This window comes from Aphanomyces astaci (genome assembly GCF_000520075.1).
Source record: "Aphanomyces astaci strain APO3 unplaced genomic scaffold supercont1.9, whole genome shotgun sequence".
Lineage (NCBI taxonomy): Eukaryota > Oomycota > Saprolegniomycetes > Saprolegniales > Verrucalvaceae > Aphanomyces > Aphanomyces astaci.
The window spans coordinates 393367-406673 of NW_009798272.1; the positions used below are offsets into that span (position 1 = coordinate 393367).

General features: G+C 51.0%; 6 protein-coding genes across 9 annotated transcripts; 2 read left to right on the forward strand and 4 right to left on the reverse strand.

Annotated features, from left to right (window-relative positions):
* Window positions 1-681: 681 nt before the first annotated feature.
* Window positions 682-2748, forward strand: H257_04941 (hypothetical protein). Its single transcript, XM_009829605.1, has one exon. The coding sequence runs from the start codon at window positions 695-697 to the stop codon at window positions 2606-2608; it is 1914 nt and encodes a 637-aa protein (XP_009827907.1). The 5' UTR covers window positions 682-694; the 3' UTR covers window positions 2609-2748.
* Window positions 2749-3190: 442 nt separating this feature from the next.
* H257_04942 (hypothetical protein) lies at window positions 3191-4249 on the reverse strand (the record flags this gene model as incomplete). Its single annotated transcript, XM_009829606.1, has 1 exon — window positions 3191-4249. One exon carries the CDS (start codon window positions 4247-4249, stop codon window positions 3191-3193), a length of 1059 nt encoding a protein of 352 aa, XP_009827908.1.
* Window positions 4250-4587: 338 nt separating this feature from the next.
* Window positions 4588-6328, reverse strand: H257_04943 (hypothetical protein). 4 transcript variants are annotated; one of them, XM_009829608.1, is made up of 4 exons: window positions 5871-6328; window positions 5447-5826; window positions 5160-5389; window positions 4588-5097 (listed from the first exon to the last, which is right to left on the reverse strand). In XM_009829608.1, exons 1-4 carry the CDS (start codon window positions 6270-6272, stop codon window positions 4793-4795), a joined length of 1317 nt encoding a protein of 438 aa, XP_009827910.1. In that variant the 5' UTR covers window positions 6273-6328; the 3' UTR covers window positions 4588-4792. The 4 variants fall into 4 exon arrangements, with proteins under 4 accessions (XP_009827910.1, XP_009827912.1, XP_009827909.1 ...); XM_009829610.1 differs by having other exon boundaries at window positions 4588-5389; XM_009829607.1 differs by having other exon boundaries at window positions 5160-5826.
* A 2050-nt stretch (window positions 6329-8378) lies between these two features.
* Window positions 8379-10079, reverse strand: H257_04944 (hypothetical protein; the record flags this gene model as incomplete). Its single annotated transcript, XM_009829611.1, has 1 exon — window positions 8379-10079. The coding sequence occupies one exon, from the start codon at window positions 10077-10079 to the stop codon at window positions 8379-8381; it is 1701 nt and encodes a 566-aa protein (XP_009827913.1).
* A 1075-nt stretch (window positions 10080-11154) lies between these two features.
* On the reverse strand, window positions 11155-11431 carry H257_04945 (hypothetical protein; the record flags this gene model as incomplete). The annotated part of the gene is made up of 2 exons (XM_009829612.1): window positions 11155-11182; window positions 11238-11431. 2 exons carry the CDS (start codon window positions 11429-11431, stop codon window positions 11155-11157), a joined length of 222 nt encoding a protein of 73 aa, XP_009827914.1.
* A 488-nt stretch (window positions 11432-11919) lies between these two features.
* Window positions 11920-12415, forward strand: H257_04946 (hypothetical protein; the record flags this gene model as incomplete). The annotated part of the gene is made up of 2 exons (XM_009829613.1): window positions 11920-12274; window positions 12357-12415. The coding sequence occupies 2 exons, from the start codon at window positions 11920-11922 to the stop codon at window positions 12413-12415; spliced, it is 414 nt and encodes a 137-aa protein (XP_009827915.1).
* Between the last annotated feature and the right edge of the window lie 892 nt (window positions 12416-13307).

The following is a 13307-nucleotide window of genomic DNA, read 5'->3' on the forward strand; positions in this document are numbered from 1 at the left end:
ATAGATTTGGAGAATCAGCACAAAAGTCCAAATATTGGGTAAAAGGAGAATATTGAGTCACTCACACAGTGCACAGCACATTCGGAATTGACGAAGTGACTTCCGAAATTGTGTCGTATAAAACATTGTGATTGGCTATTTCGTAACTGACGCAGTCATTTCCAATCGCTTCAAGTGGTTTTCATTGTGTGAGGTGATATCGTAAAGCACTTTGGTAAGTGTGAAAGACTTGGTAAAAAGTTGTTGATCGAACGTTTTCTATTAAACAATTCCACTATCGCAACCACTTGGGTAAAGTGGTGAGATGTTTGCGTGTGTTTTTAACAATTGACTTCATCATATGCTTTTGACAAAGTCACAAACAAACGTTCTTTGTCAAATTGAAAAATAGTCGATGGTTGGTGAAAAACTTAGTCTCAAGTTTGGTGGTCTACGTTGTATTGCTCGGCATAATTCGCTATAAACTTCCAAAATTCGCGCAGATTGAATCACGCTGGAGTTCTGATTGGTTGAATATACTAGTCCTTTCTGTAAGAGCCAATCATTCCACTCAATATTGGATTAGCCAATAGCGTCGATTCGTGACTGAATCCTTCGAAAGTTAATAATTCGCGCAAAATCGACCAACTATAAATAATATTAATAATACACCGGAGTAATATTAATAAATTCCACGCTCCAGTCGTCAACTGATATGGCGAGAAAATCGGGCAAAAAGCGCAAGGCGACACAGGATCCTGCAGCGGTGCATGCTGCAAACCAAGTGACCGAGGCAGAGGAGCTATTGAATGCAGGCTCCATTGACCAAGGTCGTGCGTTGCTGGAATCTGTCGTGGCCAAGGCTGTGGACGCGCAGGTCGTCCAAGTGGCCCAGTACTCGCTGGCCATGTTGCACTTGTGCAGTGGCAACGCATCGGCCGCGGACGACCTCCTAAGTTCCCTGGGCATGCGACACCGCCTCCACGAGTCCGTCTTCACGCCTGACTCTGGGTTGGCGACTGTCGCAGACGACGACCTCGTCGCAACGCGGCATGTTAAGGTGGTCGACACCCCCGTGTCGCCGGCGGTGTGGTCGCATGTACAATCGAAGTTCCACCACGAAAGCTCTCCGTTTTGGCCCGAGCATCGGTATGGGGCGCCAGACGTGGGGTATTTCAGCTACGCGTTCCGTGAGTGTGCGTCGGCCGCGCCTGCCAATTGTGTCGAAAGTTGGATCCAATTGCACCTCCTGCCCCACGTCCGGGCTTCATTTCCAGACAAAGCACGCGACATCGTTCATGCAGAATGGTGGGTACATTCAAGGGACCAAATATCTGGCCACCAATTGCACTACGACACGGACGAGTCCCGGCTCACGCAGACCAACCAACTGTTTTACCCCCTCGTTTCCACTGTGTGGTACCTCTCGCCGGGCATGTCGGCCGCACCGACGCTTGTCATGGATAAAATGTTTGGACAAGATGCATCGGCTGCCAAAGGGTACTTGGTCGTGCCAAAGGCCAATCGACTGGCGATGTTTGACGGTCGATTACTCCACGGCGTGGTGCCGCACTTTCAACAACAGCACGATGACGTGGTATCGTTGGCGCGAGACACACGATTGACCCTCATGGTGGGATTTTGGGACAAACACGTTGCGTCCAACCCGTTCAACACGAAACAACCCACGGCCAATATGACCTTGCCTCACAAGACTTCAACGTTGAAGTGGCCAGCGCACTTGGCCGAGAACTTGCCTCTGTCGTCTCCTGCTGCTGCCACGTCACAGCCAGGGCCAGTGGTTGCAGTCCCGGACCCGTTGTGGGTTGAAGTACCAACGACATGTGACGCTGCTTCTTCGGTGGACACGAGTGATGGTGGTCTCGTTGGAGTGGGCAAGTACTTTGTCCCAGACTTAGCAGCGCTGGACGCCGACATTGCTGGCCTTCTGGCCGAACCGACCGCCGAGGACCACGAGTGGCTGGTGGCGCATGTTGAGGCCGACGACGTCGACCACCCGCGGCTGCTCCAAACGTTGTGCATCCTCCACGCATGGATGCAGCGGGGCGGGGACTTGGCCGATTCGGCAGGGGATTTCCTCTTGGAACTGACGGCGCACTGCCCGGCTGCTGCTCGGGCCGTGCGCTGCAGCCACCTGTGGGCATCGTTGTTTGTCGATTCGTTTTTGGGGGATGCCGGCACACAAGAGTCGGTTGATACATTGGCGGCGATTGCGTGGAACGTGCTCAAAGGATCGTCGCCGACATCGAGTGATAAACCCGACTGCTTCCACACCGAGGACATGGTTGAAGCGTTGATGGCGGCGGCGGACCGGGACGACCAAGTCACGGGCATGGTCTGCGGCGCCTTGGCCTACTGCCTCGGCTTTGTGCCGAATCGCAAGTGGGTTCTCGAAGGCCTAGCCCCGGTGCTGAGAGATCTCTACGAAGATCAAGCAAACGACGATGACTTTGACGGACATGTGGACATTCGGGACTCGGAACACGCGGTGATGACTGTGTTGCGTGCGAGTTCTGGTGATCGCAAAAAACTCCTCTCCGCCCTCAAGGCTGGCCTCGGGCACTTTTACGTGGGCGACGTACGAGCCAAGTTTCAAAGTGCAAAGTGAATAGTACCAGCTAGGAATATCCATGGCCTGTGTGGGGTGTTGCAGATTGCACAAAGAGCAGCGTAAACAAGTGTAAAAGGGGTAACTGCCTTGTTATGAACAACTAATCATTTGACAGTGAAATTTACACATAACCAAGGACTTTATACTCAACAATAGAGGTAAGATATAGCTGCGTCCTTGTGTTCACAGCTACGTACTGTACATACTATCCATACGATGCATTCCAATCAAAGATGAGTAAGAATAAGTGACGTGGCAAGACTCGTTGGTTTATTCATGAGTTTGAGGGGGGCTGAGGGCCCCCCGTCTGTCGAGGAGAAATGCTGAAGTTAACGTTAGTATATCTGTCGGAACCTTGACATGACAACGCAATGCTCACATTGCTCTCAGCAATGACAACGGCAGCAATAATATTAATACTACTAGTAGTACTTTATAATTTGAATCGTCCAGCAATGTTATCACTATAAGCATATGCTACTGTACGTACTAAAGTACAGCGAGACTCAGGGGTATTTATTTACCTCTCTTGGACAACAAGGCACTTGTGGGGTGCATGGAGTTTATTATGATAGAAAACTATTCAACAATGGCTTCGACAATGCCATAGGGAGAAGGAGTCTGGGTGAACTTGGAATACCGGAGGCCAGCCTTGGCGAACAGTCCTGCGTATTGCTCCGCCGTGCGTTCTTGTCCCGTGCACAGCGACAGCATATTGAGATCCATGAAGATACTAGGCGATAAGAGGCCCCCCACAGGGGCGACGGCTTCGACGTTCGAGTTGAGGACCAATTCCATCACGAGCACTCGGGCTCCGTGGTTAGCATGTCGGGCAATGGTTTTCAATATCTGGACACTTTCTTCGTCGCTCCAGTCGTGCAAAATGTGCTTAAGCAAGTACACATCGCCTTGTGGCACGAACTCGAAAAAGCTGCCCGCCACGGCCGTGATGCGAGAACCCGTTTCGAATTGGGCTAAATTGGCCGGTGCGGTCGCGACGACTGGCGCCAGGTCGAAGAGAATCCCTCGGGCTTGAGGGGGTGCTTTGGCTAGCGCGCCAGCAAGCAGACTGCCGTGGGACCCACCCACGTCGACTATCACGGACGCATTTTCGAACGACACGGAGCCGAGGATGGGGGGTATGGCCGCCCCCGACAAGTCCGACATCGCCGACGCAAACACCTCTTGTTCCTGTGGATGTTGGCGGTAATACGACCAAATGTCTGATCCGTACGCGGCGTGGGTCGCTGCTTCGCCTGTCTTGATGGCGTTCTCAAAGTGCTGAAAGGCATGCCAATGGCCCGGGCGCGACCACGCATCCAAAACGTTGCGCAGCGAGCCAGGTACATTGGACAACAGGCATTCGCCCATTGGGGTCAACGTGAACATGGCGTCTGCTTCGTGGGGACAGGATTGGGTTACGACACCGACGTTGGCGCACGCACGAAGCACGCGGAAGAGTGCCGACGGATGCAATGCCAGCGACGACGCGATGGTCGCCGCCGTGGACGAGCCGTGAGCACCCAAGTAATCGGCGACCCCCAATGTACTAAAGGCGGACACACTGCGGAACGCTAGCACTTGGTTGAATTTGTCCAAGAGGATGGCTTGAGGAGGGGGACCAGAACACGAGGCCATGGCAACGGAAAGATCGAAATGCTGACTAAAATGTATTTAACCCCCATCGAAATCACGACCTCGCGGTGGAATGTTTTAAAAATGATAATCCCTCAATTAATCATGATTCCAACTGTCGTTACTACTGTAGTACGTCCGGATACTTTGGCCATATACATTATTTATTTCCCCATGACGTATCTATCGTTGACGGAGTATAAATTAAATACAGTTGGGGTATTGTGAGAATTCGCTATAAACTCCTGGTTTGTCTACCAGTCTAGTTCTGATTGGTTGAATATACACATTCAACCAATCAGACTTGTCCTATCTGCAAGAGCCAATCAAATTCCCTCTAAAATGGATTAGCCAATAGCGTCGAATCGTGATTCGATTCGATGCGATGGGGTCTGGAAATTCATATCGAATCCACAATAAAAATGAGATTTTTTTCATTTATCCGAGGCAGTAACCCTGGCATGGTTGTGTGAAGGATGATGCCTGCTGGGTTTTTTTTGTGTTGGTGATGTGTTTCAGTTGACAGCATGTCCAACTCGAGCCCGTTCAAGATCGTGTTGGTTGTTGGGTCATCGTCGGCTTTGGTACTGACGGCTGTGACACGTCTGTGGATCTGGATGCCGACGACGTAATGGCATTCAGGTACGACAAGTCCAGCAGCACAACCCCGTCGGAGATACTAGTTGGTCGCGGACTGGTTTTGTTTTTCCTTGCCGACGACGTGGACAATGGTCTCGTTCGTCGGGGGCGGTGCTGCTGGGAGGGCGTGATGGCGGGGGGCGTGGGCAGCATCGTTTGATCGCAGAGGAGGCACAGGTTCATGTTCATGCAGAGGTCCTCCCCCGTGGACCCTAGCCACAACCGACTTACGACATACAAACACTCGTGACACACAAACAACCGGAATGAATACCTGGATTTTTTTCTACCTTGTCGCAGAGCTGGCACGGCATGTACGACGCGTGGCGAAGGTATGCTTGGCAGACGCCGCAATGGGATGGGATGTGGAGGCTGTCGAACGTGGCGCCGTTGAAGTCGTCGTCCATCGTCGTTCGCATCGACGGAGACGAGGCAAAGGTCAAGTTGCTAGGCTGCGAATGAAACGACGGTGCCGATGTCGACATGTCGCCTTGGCATAATGCCCTTTGGCGAGAAACATGATCGGATTGATTTGACGAAGACGGGAGGTCGCGGACGTGCCTTCGAAGGGGGTCGTGGTTGTCATTGTGGTGGGAGGCCTTGTCGGCCACACGTTCATGTGTAACGTGCTGCTGATGCCGGGGTCGGTGGTCGAGACTTTTGAGCTTCAAGTACGCGTCGAGCTTGTCCAGTCCCTGGAGTCGCTTGGCCAGCGCTGCGTTCCGCGCCCACGGCGGCATGCCAAAGTTCCAATCCAAGACCACATGCACGTCGATGACGCCAGGCACGTCACTCTCGATCGCGACGTAGCCAGACAAGTGCACTGTGGACCGAACCAGGCCATGGTGTGGTTTGAAATCGGGGCACGACGGATGGCATACAGACTGCATGCACGTGGCCCAGCCGCGGCGGCCGCGCTCGTCCACAAACGCATCCATGTACTACCAGTTACGACCATGAGATGTGCACATGGCGGTGGCGTTACCTCGACCACGCACACGTCGCGAGGACGACATAAGAGCGGCGCACCAAACCGGCTCCATCGGAGACCCATGAAGCGCAGCGGCTGGTCCATCGTCCGTGGCTTGAGCACGTACAGCAGCTCTGTGTCGTCGATGTGGTTTCGATCGCAATACACACTGTCTGAGGCGTCCAATGCGTCCAAGAAGAATGCGGCGACGTCCGTGACTATCCCTGGGAGGACGAGCTGGGTGTGGTTGCGGGAGTGTTTGGTCTGGTTACGGCCAACGTGGTCCGAGGCAGTGACAGCCTCGAGGAGAGCATCAAAGGCGGCAGTGGCAGTGGACCGCAAGTGCGCTCCTTCCCCGGTTGTCCATGTCGTGTGCAGTGGGAAGTGAGGTCGGGAGCTCGAGCCTATAGGTGCCATGATGGCGAAACAAACTCGAGTGCTGCTTACTGCAAGGACATGGACACGGACAGGCGTCTTGGGTGTGGGCATGAAGAGGTGGACGATGCAGGATCTGAGAGGCAATTTTGCTCACCAACTGCGGAGTTGACTTATTTTGACGATTTCACAGTAGTAGTGTTAAAGAAAGGCAAAACTAATCTGAACCGAATATTTGACATGGTGACACATTTGATGCCCATCCCAATATCGTGCAATTTGCAATAGCCAGGTCGATTTGGACGGGCCTGCACTTTACAGGCCTTCTGTACTACATACATACAGTACACAAGGACAGTTATATTCACATCAAGCCACGAGCTAGACTATGTACTGCCAAAAGGCAACATTGCGCTGTCGAGAATCTCCACGCATTGTCGTTGACTGGGTTCTGCCCGCTACAACCTAAGGAGACAGCAAGGTACGGTTGCTCTGGTCGTTGCTACATATTATTGGACGAAACGACCCGTGACGCACCATCTAGGTGGGACACAAGTGCAATGCAACACTTTTAGCAACTTGTTGCGGGCCAACCTACCGTATTGGGTGTAGCGTTGATGTTTCGTAGCCGACCCAAACTATACGTAACGTTATACATTATATACCAATTCACATTGCGCTTCAGATTTGTTTCGATGCACGCAAAGCTCATACGTGAATCACCTTGCTGTATGTCGGTTGCTAACAGTTCATAAATCTAAAATACCGCTTGCTACATAGGTCAATGCAAGTCGCCTTGAAATCAAATGCACGGTTATGGTGGAAACGCAGCGTGGCATTGTGAGGGCTATCTATGGGGGGGTATTGCGCAGTGAAAGTTGAATGAACGGTTGACCACGCGTCAGCATCTTGGAAAAATTTCCTCGCAGACACCTTGTCCTTGTTTTAAAAGTGTCGTGATGTCGTAACGTTAACGTTACCAAGAACAGGTGTAAATTCAACATGAATTATCAGGCAAGGATTATACGTATAACTAGTTAGCGTCCAGGCTGGACGGCACCTGGCAATCAAGTGGTTGTTGTTACACAACTTGCTCATCGATTCCATGGCGGTGAACGTGACCCCTTACATTATTACGCATTATTACGCATGACGAAATGGGGTCGACTCAATGCAAACGAAAGCGCTGCCGCCCTGTTCCACCGAATGTGATGACCATAAAGGGATTCGGGTGGCTTCACATCTTGGAGGAGCAACTGTTTTCGGCACAAACGAAGTTCTGCTTCGCAGTCTGGTAGGAGTGTGTTCAGATTTGTTCGATAACGTTATCTGATACTCAGGAGTATTGTTGTGCTTATTCTAAACTCAAATGTTTTACAGAAGAATCGGCAGAAGGATTTAGCCAATCCGATCGCAGGAAACCATGACCAACGTCAAATTAGTGTGATACCAATCACCACAGGACAACTCTTAACTGTAAATACAAAATTCACATGTCAGTACAATGAATCGATCGATAGATTTGGCGATTCAGCACAAAAGTCCAAATTTTGGGTAAAAGGACAATAACGTTACTCACGTTAGTATGTACCTGTGCATGTAATTGTAAATGTGTACTTGTGCGCTGTATTGCCAATCCCCATTTAGAAACAACTTGTAGGACTTTCGCATCACCTCTTCCAGTACAACCGGTATGTGCTAACGCCCCCGGCCGATAGTACGGCGATGCATACTGTACGAGAGCCCCTGGGCAGTTTTCCATCACAAGATTCCAACTTTTACTGCAAAAATCTCACCCATATTTTGCATCAGTGATGCAAGACATGCTAAGTAATAGCAAGTCAACATGACGTCAGAACTGGATATGCATAGTCTCGAATAATTACATCAATGTTGCACCTGCGCCAAATGCAGCGCACAAGGAAGGAATGCAAATTTACTTCCTTGTGGATAATTACACATTGACGTATCAGTGCAAGGGTGAGTGCAAGTAAAGATACATACCGGAGGAGTGATCTTTTCGTATTGGACCCGAATACAGCTGTGCAGAGGGCTTTGTAGACGTTCGTTCTCTCCTTCCCACCAACAAGCAATACTCAAAGGGAAAGTCCTATATTTACTTCGACATTACAAAAAAAAATACTTGCATTACAATGCACATTCAAACCACTTGACAGGCTTGCGGTCGTCGCCCCACCACCCGTCTCCGTTCCGAAACGACGTGTCCAAGTGGTTCAGCGAAGCCTTGTAATTCGGACTTCTGGTACTGTCCCCAAACCCACTCACACCCACGCCGCACGACCAGAAGTCCACTACGCCATCGTTCTCCGTGTCATGGTTGGACAAGGACGAAACAAATTTCAACCCAGAGGCCACCGTATTCAACCCCACGGAACTGACGCCACACAACAATTTCTTGGCCGGGTGGTTGATGCGAGCTCTCTGGGCGGCAGCGTACTGATCATGCAAGGTCAAGTCGACGGTGCTTTGGTGTTTCAACTGCAGGAACGCTCGTTCGGCGGGGCATTTGCCCACGAGGTTCAAAATCCCCTTGATGGCGGCGTCGCCCCAGCCCCCAGAACTGCACTTTTGCTCGAGTAGATTCGCCGTCTTGCTGCCTTGCATGGGCGCCGACAACGAAATCCACGACACGCCCTCGGAGAAGCTGCACCGAGCGGTGGCCAGCGCGCCCCCTGCGACGAGGTTCCCCATGGAATGCGTGACCAGAATGAGGTCGCCCACTGTCGTTCCGTTGTTGTTTGTTCCGTATTGCAACGCGAACCGACAGAAATCATCCTGAATCTCTGCATCCGCCCACCCTCGCTTGACTGTCTCCATTTGCACAAACTTAGTGCTGGAGCAGCATGGGGCGTTGTCTTGAATGCTTCCCCAATACTCTGCCAACGAATCGACTGTAGGGCCGTTGGAGGATGTGCCTACACCGTGCACAAAGAGGCAAGGGCGACGGGGGCCGTTGCAGCCGCACGACGACCGACCTAGCGACGACGTTCGAGGGGTGACGAATTCGCCCCACGACATGGCCCTGGCACTGACTTTCGAAGGTGCTGCTTCCGGAAGGGCTGCCCGGACAAACGGACACTGGAGATCGGCGGACGGAGCAACAATGTCTGGGACTTGAGTTGGGTCGGAAATGTACTCGACCGTGAACGTCAAGTCGTCTCCGAGGGCATGGGTGAGCTGGTTGCCGTTCGAATTGCACAGGACAAACGTTTCGCCTGCAAACTTGAGTTCCAATAGTTGGCCGCGGTCGCAGTTCACGGCGGTGGGCACTCCGTCCCCGTCCACGACGGACGCCACCACGTGCGACCCTTCCAAGCTGCTTTGAAGGAGCTGGATGGGGGGGACTTGCGATGACGCCATGCACCCCGACCTGATAGGGGTGCCGTCGAGAGCAGACATCGACCAGTACGCACGGTTGTTGAGAAGCACGTATGTCTCTGTCACGTCGTTGCCTGGCTGGGTCAGAATGGCGTCAAAGGTCAGCGCCGACCCGGCGTCTTCTTCGAGGTCGCTCACGCGTGGGACGATGTACACGGTGGCTTGGCTATTGCCGTTGAGTTGCATGGTTGATCGAAGGGCGGTGAACGTGACCTTCAACGCCGACGCTTGTTGAATGTTGGTGACGATGCTCTTCGTGTCGGATTTGGCTTGGTGTTGAGCAAATAGGATGGCCCCCACGGTCACGCATGCAACGCCACAGATAGCCAAGACCGCGGCCACCAAACGAAACCGAGTGATCAATGGTTTGTGGTGTTGGACCGCATCAAGTTCTCGGGGGGTCGCAGGATTAGCTACAAATGGGTCGTTGGTTGTAGTGGTTGGTTGCATAATGCTTTGGCGCAGGACGACAAGTACAATGTGAGCAAAGGACAACGACTGCTCGGATTTTGTTGTGGTGTTGTATTACACAATACTATGTAGAAGTGCAGAACGAACGATGTTGAAGTGGATAAAAATCTGTAAGGTTTTCGTTCATTCTTGGGCCTGTACAATGTGCTTCAACATGTGGTGTACTGTAGACGATACAAAAATGGCGATAAGCCAATCACATAGCGTGTTCGACTGGTGGACGACTCTACGGCAGAAAGCAACTCACATGCACTGTCAATGCATACTACTAGTACCATTGACTGCTACAGCTTAGATTGCGTTTATAAACTAATAACCACAGTATGCACAACCTCCTTCAATGCGCGGAACTATACAGTCGATACAGTAGGAGGCGCTGTTCACCACTCATATTAGAAATTTGTAACCTCTGGTAGAAAGCTTGATACTCTACCATCACGATATTCAGACGAATGAACTTAAAAACAAGATGTGGAATGAGTAATTACAGGTAAGGTACAATTTCATTAGTACTGTATCGTTTTCAGCATTCTGTGCAGCTTCCACCCAGTGTTACAAAATGTCCCCACTTTAAGCCGTCCAAATCACTGCCAACAGACCACTTTAAGCTGGAAAATCTTCGATTTAGATAAAACATCTTGGTTGAAGTATTGCACAGAATTCCGGATAAAAGTGAATTGTAACTTGTGACAGAAAACAGCTTGATTGAAAACTACTGTATCGGTATAACATAGTACTACTAGTACTACTAGTACTACTACGTAGTACTCCACCTATTAATAGTACCTAAAGATACATACTACAGTAGTAGTACAGTAATCGAAATTAAAAAATTGAGCACAAACTTGGATCCGAACCGTGTACCTTGCGAAAGATAATCTGACGCTAATCCCACTGAGCTAATCCCCTATAGTTCCTTGTAGGCGTTGTACACAACACTACCTTACAGAGTTTAACTTAGTATCTACTAGTACAAGCTAACACGGCTGTTTTCAATGCTTTTACCACCGCCATCGCTTCCACGGCCAACTGGCTATGGAGGCACTCTCACCACCTACCACTGGGACCCATGAGATGGTTTCCTATGACATGGAGGTAGAAATACTCGATTTGACCTTTCCGGTGACTGTAAAGGACCAATTCTTGCGCTGGCCGATATTCGTGCGCGCGACGACAGTGTAGTCACAGGAGCCGTCGTCGTAGCAGGCGAATTGGTGGATGTGCTTGGTACATCTGTGGTAGTCGTAGGAACAGCAGTCGAGGTAGCAGGCGTACTGGTCGTGGTTCCGGCAGCCACCGTGGTGCTGCTGGGAGCTGTTGTGGTGGTGCATGAGGCAGCCGTAGTAGTAGTAGGAGCGTGCTAATACCCACGATTTTGGCTCTCCAACGCTAATTCTCGCCACCTACTACCATCATCCGAGGACGTCGTCAGTTCTATTGACAGCCACCGCCCTGCGCAAACTCCGGTCACGATACCTGCACCCCCTGTCCGGTAGACCCTAGCTCGCATGTACGCAGTCAGCCCTGCGTGCAACCTCGCCCTCACAGTTCTGCAGCGTGGGCTACATCGATCAACACGCTAACACCGACGGATCTATGCGCCGCTGCTCCACGGATGCTGAAAGAGCTAAGGTGAGACGTGCTAAGGATGTGGCTGAACTCGTCCGAGCCTTGGAACACTCCAATACCCTTCAACCGATCACCTGTGATATGTATAATGGTAACGAGTTGACTGTGTCGCCCTTCTACCTGGATCACGTGTTGGCGCTAACTTGTTGCCGCATCCGTTACCCCTACTATAGCATCTGATGTGGCCATCATGGTCTCCACGGGATCCTCCATTGAAGTCATCCCAACCCACCACGGACTGCATTCTCTCAAGGTCCCGACGATTCTGAATGTTCTCATGACGTCCATCATGGGCGAGGAGCTGTGGCGCATCAAGGAAACGATGTTTAATGGTGACGAGGAAATGCATCGGGCCATGGTCCACCTCGCCGACATTCATGCCAGTGGAAACATTGATGTTACCTGCGTTGGCCTCACACGTTGGTACCAGGACTCGGGTCGTGTTGTCGTCGACAATGACCAAAACAACGAGTCTGTCACCCATTTTGACACTTCCACCGCGACCCAGGGGTCAGCCTCTAGTACTACAGAGCTCCCGGCTCCCGGTCAACCTCCTCGATCTAACCTCCACCATTTCCATGACAACCTGAAATCTGAATGCTCTAAACGTCAACGGCCATCTCGTAGCTCGGCGTCTCGACTTTCCTGGGTCCAAACATGTACTAGAATATTTACTGTTAGTGTAACGGTTAAGGGCTTTCACTGAAATTGTGCTAGGATGAATTTCGTGGGTTTAAACCTCACCTTCGATTACCTTTTTTCACACAGAAATAGCATTGCGTCCATCTCTCTATTCGAGAATGATGCGGCGACTTCAACTTCCTTCATGTTGTCGCTGCATGCCTCGACTTGAGCGTTGTAAAACGCTAGCCAATTATCGAGGCCGTTCTTCAAATGGTATATGTCCCGCCAGTACGATACATTTGGTTCGCCTAACGCCGAGATTGACAAGCTGCTCCTGACTTATTCAAAACTCATGGGATGCACACGCTTCTCTATTTACCCATAATGAGCCATAGTCACCAGCACCACCATGGCGGGCTGATAACTTCTTCGCCGAAGCAAATCCGTCCATTGTCTACAGCACATAGTATACAGCACTACGCCACAATGTAATATATTATACCGCTATAATTGGCCCTGCAGAAGTAGATCCGTCCCCGGTGCATGCAGGACAAACAGGCTTGGGGAACGGCTCATCCGCCTTGACAACAAACTCCCCACGCCGCAAGAGGTATGGCACGGCTGCAAATTGTCGTGACGCATCGATAAATTGGCGGTACGCAACATCCTTTATGTTAGTCGAGAAGTTGCCCAGGAAAACGTCGAAGATGATACGTTGCTTCGAAACGCGATAGTGTGCTCCATCAATTGAATTGAAAACGCATGGGCTATATTGTATGTTAAATTCAATTCGAATTAATTAATTACCTTACTTGGATTTTCCAATTGATTTGGCATGATATCCAATTCGACAAGTTGGTCGCCAACCGGGTGGGCGTGGCATCCCCGCAGCGATAGCTTTTCAATTCCGCCCATGGTGTACACACTGATAATTACTGGACGGCTGATACCAGT